At 40.7% G+C, this 15,445-nt stretch overlaps 1 protein-coding gene across 4 annotated transcripts in view; it reads right to left on the reverse strand.

Annotated features, from left to right (window-relative positions):
- Window positions 1-5,531: 5,531 nt before the first annotated feature.
- Window positions 5,532-15,445, reverse strand: part of KLF12 (KLF transcription factor 12) — a 247,807-nt gene continuing 237,893 nt past the window's right edge. For all 4 annotated transcript variants that reach the window (XM_051608921.1, XM_051608924.1, XM_051608922.1 and 1 more), the window contains one exon: window positions 5,532-14,658. In XM_051608921.1, the coding sequence (XP_051464881.1) occupies window positions 14,477-14,658 (182 nt within the window). In that variant the 3' untranslated portion in view covers window positions 5,532-14,476. The remainder of the gene's footprint in view (window positions 14,659-15,445) is intronic.

Consider the following 15,445-nt stretch of genomic DNA (forward strand, 5'->3'; position numbering starts at 1 on the left):
TGCAGAGACAGGCTTTCAATTCAGAACTAGAGTCCAAATCAGAAATAGAAAATAAATAGTAGGGGGGTGGAAATAATAAAACTGGTTTCATGTATTTATTAAGCCCTTCTTGCCTTCTATGGCAATGTGTCACCTTCACTGTGTCTTTGAGAAGTGGCTACCTCCCTACTGGGTATCACCACTGCTTCTGCTAGTTACAGCCAGAGGACTAACTTTTGGTCACTACTGTTCTGAGCTGAATTCAAGCTTGAAATTTCTGGCAATGCCAACTCTACTTCCTACCAATAATCTTCTGGCTAGGATAGTCAAGGAAAATATTTTGAGCCCTGAAACCTCCTTAAAGTTTAAGAGTACCTGGCCATCCATGTGGATGAAACTAAAGCTGACAGTCCCAAAGGGCCACATTAGTTTTCCTACAAAAAACCCCATGAATGTAGCACTTCTGTCCCACGCTTGGCAGGTTAGTAATTTATTTTAATTTGCAGAAACCGTGACTGAGTTACATTCATCTTCCCAGATGTTGTTAGTGATGAAAGCTCAAGGGATAAGCCTTTTCTGCTGTTTATCTACGTGTGTGCCAAACCTTGTCTTGAGCCCCTGGCTCCCACTGTACTTTTCTTGTGTCTGTACTGCTGCTTTGTGATAAATGAAACTTGCAGAATCACACGTACCGTGGTAGAGGAACAAGCATCTTGTCTGGGGAGTGGTCAGTGCCGGAGGCTAGAAACTTGGGTTGTGTGTACATCTGCAGAGGCTCATGTAATAACTGCAGTAAAGTTATTCTAACTAAAGCAAAGGTGCTGAGGCTTTGATTACAAATGTCAAACAAAAAGGGAAACAAAGCAAGGCTGAGGAAGGAAAAGGGCCCCATCCCCATGTTCTCCTCCCCCCGCCTTGTCACAACGAGCTGCTTTTCTGCCTTTGTTTTATTTGCTCTAAAAGCCTTTGCAGTCTTCCCTTCTTGGCATGTTAGTAGAGTCCTGGGAAGCTCAAAGTTTACTCTCAGTTACACTGAGAAGCCCCAGATGGTATGAATGATCATTTGTAAATAAACGAACAATCTGAACCAAAAAGCTCTGCAGAAATTTTCTACCAGCTTTTTTTTGTTGTTTTTTTATAAAATGCCTCAGAAACAGATTGCATACTTCACCAGCCGACTGAAACAACCATGTTACCAATTGGCATGTACACAGATCAATTTCACTTCAGCTAATCCCAGTTTTTTGATTTCCATTAAGCTCCTTCTCCCACGCTGTAACTCCCCCGGAAGGAGGGATGTACCAGACCTCCACTTGCTGGCATGTAGAGGAGGAACCCCAGGAAGAGCCCCAGCTTTCCACTCACATCACTTAGTTGTGGAGCCTGCAAGTGAGGCAAATCCCCTAGTACAACTAAAGCCACTGCTTTGTGTCCTTGCTGTCCCCTGGGGCTCTCTGTCTTCCTGGTCTACCTCTGTCTATGCCAGGGCACCATGCTGGCTGTGCTGCCTGCAGGACCTTGGGCTGTCCAGGTGACCTTGGGCCCCTCTCTGGGGGCACCACACTGTCCCCTACCAAATGCACTTTGCATACCAGGCTCAGGCTGAACCCATGCTGCCTGTGGGGGAGATGAGGTCAGGTCTGGGGGCCACATGGGGTCCTGGGGCACCCCTGAGGCATGAGGGACAGGTATAGAAGGACTCTGAGCATTGTTTCCTCCCCTTGGCCTTTAATTTTCACATCTTAAAATAAAGATCCTCCCAAGTGTTACGAAGTTTTTGCATAGTTACACGGACACCTGGCTCCTAAAGTATTCCCAGTAATGCTCCTGGTGCCCACAAGCAGAAATTCATAGCTTACTCCAGCTTACCTTTAGAAAGAGCTAGTCAGTACATACAGGCATAATATACATACCATGCACACACTTGTATGTGTATGTGTATATATATATATATATGTATGTACTAAGCAGATCTATAATGTACTTGCATGCCTGCATGCGCTGCCAGTCAGACCTCTGATGTCAATGTAGACATAGCCAGTATTTAAGAACAAATATGGAATTAAAGCAGCTTTATCTGCTAGCTAAATCAATAGCTGGGGAATGGTTGCATCCCACCTTCCACAGCAATCTCCTCTCACTTTTGGTGGCTCTGACACATTTCCACCAGATTGTGGAGACAGGAGACAGAGCCGTTTCCAAGGAAATCCCGTGCCATTCCGGCCTTGGCCTCAGCCACACGCAGATGGACTCCCTGCCATCCCAGCGATGAAGCAATTGTAGCGTGCGCTGCTCCCAAGACTGCCGGTTCCTTGGACATGGTGACATGGGGTTGCATCAGCCAGGGCTGGATCCACCTCTGCTGAAACAAAAGAGCATGGCAGGATGGCCATGATTGGCCTCGTGGAAAGGGTTGAGATTTTTCTGCCTCAAAATCAGCCGCAGTGTGTTAGTGAAGGTACTACGATGGTTATTTTCTTCATGCAGTACATACATGACGTATTTGACAAATATATGCCACTATACATCCTTTCCAGCCAGAAACTGCTGGATGAAAACAGAAAACTTCTTGCCAGAGCTGCAGGCTTCCTTGTTCTCATTCAGAACCCAGCGACGGCGTTCCGCCATCAGCGCTGCCATGTACGCCTCGCCACATGAGTCACATTTATGATCCCGTTGATCACAGGAGAGGGAAATTTAATAACTCCTTACAGCTCTGCATACCAGAGCCTCTTCATGGCATTGCATTAGCCAGAAACACAGAGAAGAGCCCATAATAAATGTTACAAGAGGAAATACCTCTGACTGATAAAGAGCTGAGCAGATGACAAATCACAAAAGCCTCCAGTGAACCCCTCAGGAGCAGATAACCTTGAGACGTACCTGTATATAAAGATTAAACAGCAACCAAAGCTCTGCAGAGATTTATAGAGCTTTGCAAGTGTCTTGGTTTCGTTGTTTGCTTTTGTAGTCGTTTCTGGACTTTATTGTGAGTTTCTGTCTGTTAATATTCTGTACAGGTTCAAAAATCCAGGCACAGAGAAGTCACCCCCGGAAAATAAAAAAAAATAAATAATAAAAAAGAGATTTGAAATATTTTACGAGGAGATTTTATAGATCAATATCCCCAGCAAATGAGAAAGATAACCAGGAAAGGGCACAGTATACCTGTGAGCAAGGTTGTGCAAAGATATAAACAAAAACATGAAGGGTAAAATATATTGACATGTTTGAGCTTACTGGTTAAATCTGGTTATTCATTCCTCTGGAAGTGGCAGTCCTAGTTATTATGGGCTATATATTTTTTGTAAGATAAATACGTGAGGCAGTAAATGCCTTTATTAGTGGGCTTCAGCAGGAAGGATAGTGGCTACTGCTGCTATTTGGGGCCTCTCAGGGAAAACACCCATGGGTAAAAAAAAAAAGTGGCCAGTTATAGACTGGGTTGAAACCTTAACCAAATAAACCATTCTGCCCTACAGCTAAAGCATGAGAGTAGAGACTTGAAATGGTCAGGTACTGTTCTAAACATGAAGAAACACTTTTTACTGTGAGGGTGACTGAGCCCTGGCAAAGGTTGCCTGGAGAGGCTGTGCAGTCTCCATCCTTGGAGATATTCAAAAGCCACCCGGACATGGTCCTGGGCAACCAGCCCTCAGTGGCCCTGACCGAGAAAAGGGGTTGAATCAGATGACCTCCAGAGCTTTCTTCCAGTCTCAGCCATTCTGTGATTCTGTCATTTCTTGCTCAACTGCTGAGTCTCTCCAGCTTCAGTCGATTGCTTTTGGTTCCTTTGTCTATTACAAGGGCATAACTTTGCCTGATTTACAAGGCTGGGAGGGTTGGTAAGGGGCACATTTCCACAGCGTGCACCACAGGCATTGTTGAAGAGATCAATTATGTCCAGAAGCAGCCTGCCCCACGAGGGTTCCTCTTTGAAAAGGACAAATATGCAGCAACCTCCTAACCAAAACCTCATGCTACCAGGTCACAGTGCAGCAGGCTGGAGTACAGTGAGCAGGTCTTTCAGCCAAACCTGTATGGGTGTGCTTCCCTAATGCAAGCTGGCGAGGAGGAACAACATCATAAACCCACGGGTGAAAGTCTGCACCACCAGAGCTCTGTCCGGGAGTGAGGCAGTCTTCCCAGGTTCAAGGACAATGCCAATGTGCCTGTTTCTGCACGTAGAGACAGGACAGCACTTATCTGATCCAGCAACTCAATGTGCAAAGTTGAAGGTGGTTACCAGCAGCCGCTGCTCCTCACACTTGCAGAGAGCCAGACGTGCCCCACACGGTGTATGGAACACCATGCATTGACTTTTCACTCCAGATGGACTGTTCAATAGCAAAGGAAAAAAATGGGGGGGTGGGGAGAGAAGGGATTAGATGACAATCAAGCTCTTGTTTGTGCAAGTGGAAGAAATAACTTTTAAGGAACAGACCATGGGTCAGGACAGTGGACAGTGTGGGCGTTTGCTGGAGAAGTCAGACTAAACAGGCAGTGATGCATTTTATACTTATGGCACTGTTGGGAGAAAAAAATGATATTAAACACACGCAGGACACTGAGGAAGAACAAACAGCTTATTGTGTGGAAAGCAGAAGTGCTTTGGAAGGGCCAGTAGATTTTTAAATTAATCAGCAGTTTCAGAGATTCAAGATCTGTTCTAGGACAGCTTTGGTTTAGACACATCTCTTGATATGGCTCAGAGGTCTCCAAATCAGATCACTTTGTTTACTTGTTTCTCTGCCTGTAACCATGTAACACTAGGGGGTTTTTCAGATAAATGATCCTGTCAGTTAAAAGCACATGGATGGAATGGCAAGGGAAAGTGAAAAATCACATTTAAGGAGAAATTTCACCATTAAGGGCAAAGTGCAGCTTCAAGCCTCTGGCTTCATGTCCACCTTTGTCCTACAGCCCAGCTCAAACATAAAAGAAGCTTCTTTATGGGATGGTCAGACACGAGGGAGAAGCCCATGGGCCTCAAAACATCCTTAGAAGCAATCACAAATACCAACTCTCTGCAACTAAACATGAAGTCAGTGTTTCCAGGGTGCCATTGCCCTCCTTCAGTAGCTGTTCCTTTACTAAGGCCCACTGGACAAACCCCCTCCCAGCCGCACAGGTACCTCAGGAACATTAACTGTGCCAGCTTCCCTACAAGCAGGGAAAGGAGAAGGAAAGAAGCAGTGACAGGCACACACCTCCATTTTAAAGTGCTTTGGGAACTCGGATCATATATTAATGCAAAATATTTTTATATCATCCCAGGACATTGTTGTTTATACTGCTGAGTGCTATTTTATTTGTTCCAGCTTTGCCACAGATGCACAAACACTGTGAAAGGGGAAAGAATGTCTACTCTACATGATGGCTTTTGAAAAATCATAAAAGGAAGTAAAATCCATTTCTTAAGCAAGCATTCCATTAAAAAAAATCACTATATGTTTATAGAAAAGATTTTTTTTTAACAAAGGTTTAATTTTAAAAAAGTTAATAACTGGTTATTCCAGAAGGTTTGAGTCATCCACAGTAATAATTAGGGGTTTTGTTCCATACAAAATGCTTTATTGAACCTTCATGCCTCCATTCAGATAATTATACAAATGCATACATTTAAAGGTTTAAACTCTATTTCAAGTCACAGCTCAATTCATAGGAAAGTTGAATACAGAAAAGCAATGCACCAACAAAATATGTCTGAGACACCATTAAAAACGGTAACACTTGTTCATTTAAATCTTTGAGAATAGACTGGAATAATCATCCTCTGACAGAATTTCATTAGGGGACTCCCTTTACATTATCATAGGGCAAAAATCACCATTTTACAGTAAGAGGAAAAAAAGCTCTGAGTATATTTACAATACATACACTATACATAAATACAAGAACAACACTTACATAATATTAATAAACTTATAACATAGGTGTTGCCTAAACACTACATAGTATATAAATGCACAGAAAACTATTGGGAAATTAGATCTTTAGATGATTACTTTTATTTTGGAAGAAAAGTAATTTTTGCATTTAAAAGCTTTTGAAAAGAAGGCAAAAGAAAAGACTTAAGAAACTAATACATTTGCTTGCTAGCACTGGTATCTTTATTCCTTTTAAGTGTAGTACCTCTATTGACACTATTATCTCTATGGGGTTATGGATAATGACCCTCCCTTTTGCATCTTATCTAGGAAAAAGATTGAGGTGCCATGCAGACTAATTCCATTGCTGTGAAACTCAAATCCCGAATCAATCACTTTGTAAACTAAGGGATGTTTTTGTATTTTTACACAGGAGGATCAAATGAACACTCATTGGTACATACAACGGTAACGACTTGATCAGAAGGAACAATTTGGGGTCAAATGCAATCCCATCCTTAGGATTTCATTCAACTAAAGCCATGGGGGAATTCACTTCATCCATAAGTGACTTGGCCAAGAATGCTATTTTTCATTATTGTTGTTTCCTCCTAAACACAGCTGAAAGAACTTTCCAATTTAATGGCATTTTTGACCCCACATGTTGATAGCAGTGTCCAAAACTCTCTCACTTGAAGTGTATGAATGCGTGTGTCTCTGTGTGTGGGTTGCAGGTCTTAAGGCTGGTGGTGCATGAAACTAAAGTACTTCATTACTATCTCTGTGAATATTCTATTGCAAGTGCAAATGGGACACAGAACTTTTTTAGGGACAGGCAGCAGGTTACAGAGAGCATGATGTGTAGGTGTTCAGTGGATAATTTATATTACTAAGGAAGCACAGTATAGGATGATAAGCAAAGAAATCGTGAGGGTTTTTTTTAAATTAAAAAAATGAGATGCAAATGTAGCAGTAAAAAACTGTTTGAAACCAGAAATGACAACATGAACTGTGAATTGTGAGAAAGATCAGTTCAGCCATGAAAATTGTGGCTAAAACTGTCTTTCCAAAAAAGCTCTTTACATCTAGAAAGGCAGGATCAGGGAGAAAAGCAGAATCTGAAACTACTTCTGTATTTCATGGTTCATGCTTATGACAATCCATCAAAGCCATCATCTGTGGTCCCCTACCAGACATTGAACTATTGTTCTTTAAATGTGGAGGTCACAGCATGGAGCAAGGTTTAGCAAGTCAATGTGTGAACCATCATTCACCTCTTCTATTATAACTGACAGCATCTTGGCTCACCAAGACTTTTGAGACCAAGCTGGGGAAGATGTTGCAGGTCACACATACAGACAATATAAATTAAAACAATTTTTTCAATTCTTATTTTCATACCAGATAAAATTCACATTCACAGTTCTGCTTGTCTGGAGGACTGAAAAACTGTGTACTGAATGATCTAAAGATTACTAAAAGGACAGCTGAGTTTATTTCATAATTTAAAGTCAGTAGACACAAGCTGCTATAGAGGTATGCTGGCAGCTCAATGAAATCGAGAAAAAAACAACTCTGTGTTTGTTTTTCAGAATGAAGGAAAGAAAGCCTGGCTCATTTTGGAATGGTGAAGACAAGGTGCCCTTTCCTTTGCAAGAACTAACACATGCAGGGCTGCAATCAGCCAAACCTCCCAACGCTGCAAGTTTCAAAGGGTGCCTCCTTTGATGTGCTGCTGTTCCAGAACAAAGAACCAAACCCTCCTCCCCTGTAACAACGGCTCAGGTACCAGGTAAGAAACTAATGTTTCCTTTGTCCTTCTGATGACTCATTCCCTGGTGCCTTCCTAGAATCCCTAGCATGAGCTAAATTCTTTTATGTGCTTAGTATCTGGAGATTACATTCAGGATGACAGAGTATGTATATACATGTTCTGATGGGATTTTTTTCCACCGTTGGCTAACATTTAAAAATAAGTTGTTACTAAACTAGACTAGGTCTTGTCACATGATTGACCAATGTGCATAAACGTCTAGTTTTTATAGTTTTTACATGTGGGTCCATGTGCTTTTTTTCTTTGTACCTACACTTTCTTCTGTATACGAGCATCTCTGTACACACCCAATCCTGCCTCAGTGAATAAAACCACAACAGCCATCCTCCTGCTCCAGCAGGAACCCACCGATGGCTGCAAAAGTCTAGGCATGTTCTGCAATTTATTCACATACAAATTTCTGCCTGGATCAATGGCAGGCACAAATTTAGAAGATGGAAAATGATCTTCCTTGGCAAAGGTAGGAGGACAACCAGTTACATTTTGATGTCCAACAAATTAATTTTTAGGAAAAGATGAAGCATGAGGGATGGCATTAACACTGCTATTTTAAGAATCCATTAGCAGCAGTTAATATTATTTTTTTTACAGAAATCTACCAGATTAAAATAATAATAACAACTGAGAAAAAAGACTGGAAGAGTCACAGCTGGCTATTTTCTTGTAAGATCAATTTGTCTATTGATGCAAATGTTTAGGCCACTCCATATAAAAATCTCCTTATTCCATTTTAGAAACACTGATTTCTTGTTTGCTATTCAAGTAGTCGCTAAACTGACAGTCCCCAATTTTTCAGTCATTTGTCCCCAAGAGAAAGAAAAGCAAATGATATATTTTGTCTGCTTCTCAAGTCAACCAGTTTGAAGATGATATTAAATACTATGAGCATTACATGATAAACAGAAAGGAGACGAGTAAAATCTTGTGTTTCCAAAGTTCGATGCAGAGGATTTTTCAAGACAATCCCCACACTACCATATACTCTAAAAAAGCTCCATTGGACTTATTGCTGGTTTTTGGATTATTTCACTAGAGAATACCCTGGATACATGGGCACATCAGACATAAATTAAGAAGAAAACTCCTAAAACACTGCTTGACAATTACCTCCATTCACATCTACAGAGAATTGATATGGATATGAGTAATTCGTAAACTAAGATTCAATTTCTTCTTACAAGTATGACATGTTGTCTGAGAAAACACCTAAACTTCTAACACAGTATCTCAACATGTGAAAATACAAGTGGCACTTTGTGTTTATTTCTGTGCTGCATCATTGTTCTCAGCGTAAAATTTCATTTTTACTTTATTGTTAAAAGAATCCCATAAGTTATTGCTGTGTAAAAGTATAGGAACATCCCATCAGTTCTAATTACAGGCACTTTCAGTTTCTGTTTCATCTTTTAAAATAGGTTTTAGACTATCTTGCTGAAGTGTATGTGCATTTTAAATGTCAAATGTCCTGCTACAATTGATTTTGTTGACATGCTACTGCACCTAGATGACTAAACTCCCCTGGAATCAACAAAGAGCAGCTGCCTGTTTCAGCTCTGCAACCTTTATTCAAGATGCATTGTAGTCAGGGAAATACAAGAAATAAAACCAAACGAGAGTCTGCCGTTACTGTATCTGCACTTCACTGTAAAACGCCAGAATGAAAAAAAAATACAAACAACCCACAACACAAAAAACCCCAAACCTTTCATATGTTTTTCATTCTGATTGGATGTTTTTTTTTTTCCTTTATTCAGTCAAAGACATTCTGAGTGTTGAATTATTCGACATTGAAGGACTCTGTATGACTTCGCTACACCACACGCCATCTGTGAAACAGCAAAGAAGTGGCCACTCCGTTTTGCAGAGAAAACATGCTCTGACAAAACAGAACAATTCACTTCTTACGTTTTGTGTTCCAGCTTTGCAAGGCATTATCTTGCCAGTTTTCCAGATGAAAACTAAAGGATTTTTAAAAATGTACTTCATTTAGCCTATTTACACCCCATGTAAAACTGTGAGCTTGAAAATACTTCTCCACTATCACATATATTACAGAATATTTAAACTGTTACAAGTATATTAAAATACTTTGAAGGTATTTTGATCTCTAAAGATGCAGTATCCTTATAATTACTTTTTTGTACTAAAACCTGATGTACTGTGGAAATAGAGAATTTAAGCCTTTTCAAGGTACCTATGGGCAGGACTTCATAAGCACACATTACACAGCAACTGTTACTCTATAGCAGAACTATGAAAATATAACAATCTTTACATTTCTTTGTGCACCTTTCCAGTTATAAATCACAGGCACAGCCATAATGCAACAACAGGAGCTGGTTTCTTCTTAAGAAGGTAATGTTTTCTTTTACAGCATTTATTTCCAATTCTTCCTATTCTGATTTTTTTTTTAAGTAAACTTTTAATTACATGCACATGGGTGGAGGCATGTGGAAGTGCTGAGGTTTATACGCATGGATGTACGGTCAAGCATGCAGGAGTAGGATGGACATACTGAAAAATCTTAAGACTTGTCTGCTGTGGAAGATGCAGTTTCACAAATTGACCTTTCCAAACCAAAGTTTAAACTAGAAAATAAGCAGGATATTAATAGTGAAACCTACTCCAATGTTGAGGTACCTACCTTCAATAAAGGAGAAAAAGATTTTTTTCCATTAAACAGCATTTATTATCAGAAGATAATTTTGTAAATGGCAACTAGAATACATTTTCAATGCAGCTAATGGAAAACGAGACTTATGATCGCTGTTATTCCCATTATTACAGGGGAGAAAGGTTGTCCAGCTATTTGTCCATGCTCTGCACTGTGAGTCTACCCCACACATCAACATCACTGATGTAATTTTCAACACTGTTAATTTTGTTATACGTTACTCCAGCAAATAATCATATATACAAGTCAGTCTAAATCTATTTAATTAATTCTGTAAGCATGATAGAGAATAAGGAATACTGCATCTTCCTCCCCTAGTATAAACTGCTGTTGCAATGAGTCAGTTTTACAGTGCTGAATAAAACAGGTGCTCAAAAAATAATGACAATTTAAATTTTAAAAAGTTTTGTATCAAAGCTTTTTGCTTGTTATGTTTTCCTATAATGCTGGCTACTGAGATTTCCTGACAAATCCATTGAATCCATCTAAAAATGTGAAGTCTGACCCTTTGTGGCATAGTTTCCCTTGTGAGCTGCAGTGGGCATGGTGGATATTACCCATCCTTTATGCACACTTAAAAGCATAAATCTCTGTTTTTCTGAAAGAAAGGGACACTGTATTTTTGTCTCTCCCAGCTGCTCTATTAAGATGGATCTACTGTGTTGTTTCAAGATGAGATCTGCTGCACACTACATAAGATGTAAGCCTTCGCCACGGTTATGAAATGTCATGGACCTGTGGTGGGATACCAGGATTTTTGAGGGAACTACCCTGGAGTAATAACCCTTGCTCTTTGCACAAGCACAGAAGTTTGGCAGGTCTGAACTGCAGCCACTGAGGGAGGGACACCCTGAGAATCTGGGGGACATCAACTCCACATCCTAACACCCCTCTCCTACAGACTTAACTTCTCTTAAAATATTTCTGAAGGGGCAAACAAACCAGAAAACAAGCTCAGAGAGTATTTGGGGTTAAAGCCTGAGGCTGCTGGTACAAATTAGAATCTTTGCCAAGAACCGTACTGGGTACTTGAAACCCAGTGGTGGGCTACTGCTGGTTGTGTGAGTTGTCTAGAGGTAACAGCCACACAAAAGTCCTTGAACATGTGATGGAATATACTTCCTGCCTGTGAAATAAGAAAATTAAGCTTACACAACTTTACCTTTTTGGCTTCACTCAATTACCATTGACACACACTGTGCCTGTGTCCCTTGGTGTGAGTGCTGCTTTAAGCATTTATGTTGCGATGCATAAAGTAATGGGGAACTAGTTGAATGACAAGGAATTCACACAGACCAAGCCTGGCCTTGGGAGATGAGCCTCCTCACGGTCTGTGACACATACGCTTCTCCTTGGGGCATTTCAGAGCTGAATGCTGAAACTTAAGTTCTCTCAGTTTCTCTTTTAGGTTCTCTCTCTTCGTGGACTACAGGGAAGCCTAAAAGGAAGCACGAGTCTCTCCCAGTTATACTGTGCTTTAGTGAATAACATTGGAGATGACCTCTCTCATTGCTCCTATTGTACGCTAACAGAATAGTCTTCAGACTTTCTGGTCAAACAAACTTAATTTTCTATGGGAGAAAAAAAATCACAGCTCTGAAAGGAATTCTGTATGTCATTGGCTCTTCAACTGAATTACTGCTGTTCAGTTAATGAGTTGGTGAAATGTTCTTGGGCAGCAAAATAATTTTATCAAATGACTTATACCTGACCTGACTTATTCCCTAAATGCTGAGAATGACAGATCCATTTAAGAGGACAATGTTGAAGTACATAAAAGACAGACCTCAGACATAATCCATGAGCCACCTCATGCACAACACTGACAACTAGTCTTTTAAACCAACAGCAGTAATGCTGCTGGTAAAGACTCAGGTCTGCTGCCCTGCAGTGCCTCATGGCTCATCCAGAAGCCCTGATCTGTCGCAGCCTTTTCATGCATCGCATGGACACTTAGTGCCTCTGCTTTCTTCCTGATTTGCAGCTGCATACTAAAATGTTGCTGAATTTGGTGGAAGTTCATTACCAGTGCAGTCACTGGGAATTCATAGAGGCATTTTCCCCACAATGGCTGTACATAATCTGTCTTGGGTTTCTCTGCTGACCACTCAGCAGAGGGGAGCCTGAGCTTTAACAGTACTGAGGTTCTTCCTTCAGAGAGCTGATAAACTATCAAGTACTAGGGAATATTAAGAACGTATTCAAAGCATATCACAAAATATTAATCCTCAATTAGCTTTCAGTACCTGTATGGGTACTCTGTGCTGTTTTTTTCAAAATATTATCTTGATTTCAGAATCCCCCAACATCACTATGGTTACTTCAGGAATCAGAAATTAATTCAGACAGGGCAAACATTTAAAAATGAACAAGTGGCATCACAAGCTTAATCTGTGCAATTCTTGGAACCAGAGATTCATAATTAAATGCATTGCAAAAGACCTTTATGTATATATCTTTCATCTCTAAGCTATAAAAATCTCAACACTTAAAAAATCTGGCCCAGCCTTCTCCTTTGTCAAATTTAGCTGAATAGGCAGATCCTTGTGAGGAAAGAAAAGAGAAAAACACTATCCTGTTTGCATGAATAACTGATGACTAAGAGTTTCTCTCTTTCCTACGTAATTTATTTAATACAAACAGGTTCACAATTAAAGGGCTGTATGGGAATGATCAAGAATTTTCTTTTATTTAATCTGAAAAGGCTTGGATTGAAAATCCCAGCAGAGGCAGCCACTGGTACCCATATAAAGGGCCATTTATATCATATTAGACAGCTGGCAAAATCTTGTTATTCCCTAACTCCCAGGGAGAAATGTCATGTCTTGCAGAGCACCACTGCAGAAACATTTCTCCTTCCTACTTATGGTTCATCCACTGACTCCTCAACCATCAGCTCTTTCCTTTATCTTTCTTGCTTTCCATACACAGTATTATGTGGAAGGAAATTGAAGTACTTAATTATGGTACCTAGCAGGTCAGTGAGGCCATCAGACAGATTAACTTAAATGATCTTACGTGCTACTTCTGCATATCCCCCCCTTCTGTTGGAGTAAATTATTGTCTTGAGAGCCATTTTACTCATTATTGCTTTTTCTCTGCATGAGATGCAGCTGTTTCTTCTCTGTTTTGTTTTGTTGGTAGATTCCATTAATGGCTACATCACTAACCTTGGTACCAGCAAGTGTAAGGTATGACTATTTCCTTGTGTTCAAATAATAGTTGTGGGAAAGAGGATACCTGCATGAAGGAAAACTGCATGTTGAGAATAGGATAGTTGTTTTTAGATGGACTCTTTCTATACAAATCAGAAAATGGTTCTAAATAAGTCCATGGTAAAATACAGATACATAATATTGTACTTTCAGCAGACATGCTGCTGCCCCTTGTTTATTTTACAGACTTCAACAACAACAAAAGAAAAGGAGGGGAAAAAAAAAAAAGGTGAAAGAAAAAGGTTAAATGGTTGCTAGGGCATAATGACAGATTGTGGTACACTGTTACAATGCCACCATCATTATTGCAAAAGTCTGCTCAAGCGACCCTTCAGCTCCGACAGCAGGACCTCTCCAGCAGAATCCTTTTGCCTACTCACGCAGCTTGTCTGTAGCACAGCTCAGGCACTAGGCTGACACCGGCCAGGTGGTACTGAAAACAAGGGGAAAAGATGGGATAATAAAGGTCTAGCGGTCTTGCTCTCATCATCATCATCATTATCATCCATTTCTGGTATCTAATACTCCAATCAGCAGTGATTTCTCAAGAACAAAAATGTCCGACAGCTGGGAAAACATACAAGCTATAAACATTTTTGTCAAAGGATGCAGCATGTAAAATAATGCCCATTCCTGTAGCATTTCGGCTGCTATTTCCCAGGTGATTGTGATGACACTTTCAGGGGGTAGCCATGCTGAGGGGCAGACGGGGTTAACTTCAGGTGGCGAGGAGAAGAGTGGCACTTCTTTTCCTGCTTTTTAGATTTCTGTTACTATGTTTTGTTACGGACACCAGGGAAAGCCCTGCCTGTTAACACTGCAGAGGGGGATTCAGCCCTGCTGAATTCACTCTGTGTAGTTAAGAGACCCAGCTCTTAAACTCGGCTGGAACAGGTAGCGTTTCTCAAACCAGCATGTGCCTGCGGCGGTGGAGCGCCAAGTGATCTGAGCGGGAAAAGCTGCGGTCACAGTCTGCACACTTGAATGGCTTCACTCCCGTGTGCTTGCGGTAATGCCTCGTCAGTTCGTCGGAGCGAGCAAACTTCCAGGTGCAGCCTTCCCAGGTACATTTGTAGGGTTTTTCTCCTGAAAGAGACAAAAGAGGGGTGTGTGTGGGGAAACAGGTGGTGACTTTCCCCTTCTTGCTCTTAATCCCCGCAGCCCCCTCTGCATGCTTCCCATGAACAGCCACTGCCTAGGGGTTGCTTCAGGCCAAATTACACAATTACAAGGTACTGAATCTGCTGAATGTAAGGAAAGGGTCGCGAGATTTATCATTCCTGTGGCATTCACATGACTAAGAAAATCAACAGGATTAAAGCAACAATACAGATCCTACTTTGCAGATGTGATGCGGGGATTAACATCAGGACAAAGGGCTGTGTCATTATTCTCATTATTGCCGTACAAGGTTGCTACTCTCATCTCATCAGGCTACACTTTCTCCCAAAATGGCCAGATTACCTGATACTTCAGCAATTTATCACAGGCTGCCACAGACTTCCAACTATTTTTGTGAAGTTTACAAAGGTTTCTAATTATTTGTGTAAACAACGCTGCAAGACACTTGTTAGCGAGCTGCTAAAAATGAACTACCATTTCCCCATCAAACATAAAAAATTAATCTGCAAAATTTTCTCTTTATTTATTGCACTTACTTTCAGTAAAATTAATTTTGCATGCAAGATGTTACCAGGAACGGAGTTCAATTTTAAAATGTACTCATCTATGGGACTTGCAGAACACTGTTGATAAATATCCCTTTTCTTCAACATGATCAGACTTGGGCAAAGTGTCGATTTTTGGAAAATCTCTCCCTCATACCTTTTATTTAAAGCTAAGCAATATGTATGCCCCAGATTCTGTTTTGCAA

The sequence above is a fragment of the Apus apus genome, chromosome 1 (assembly GCF_020740795.1).
Source record: "Apus apus isolate bApuApu2 chromosome 1, bApuApu2.pri.cur, whole genome shotgun sequence".
Classification (NCBI taxonomy): Eukaryota; Metazoa; Chordata; class Aves; order Apodiformes; family Apodidae; genus Apus; species Apus apus.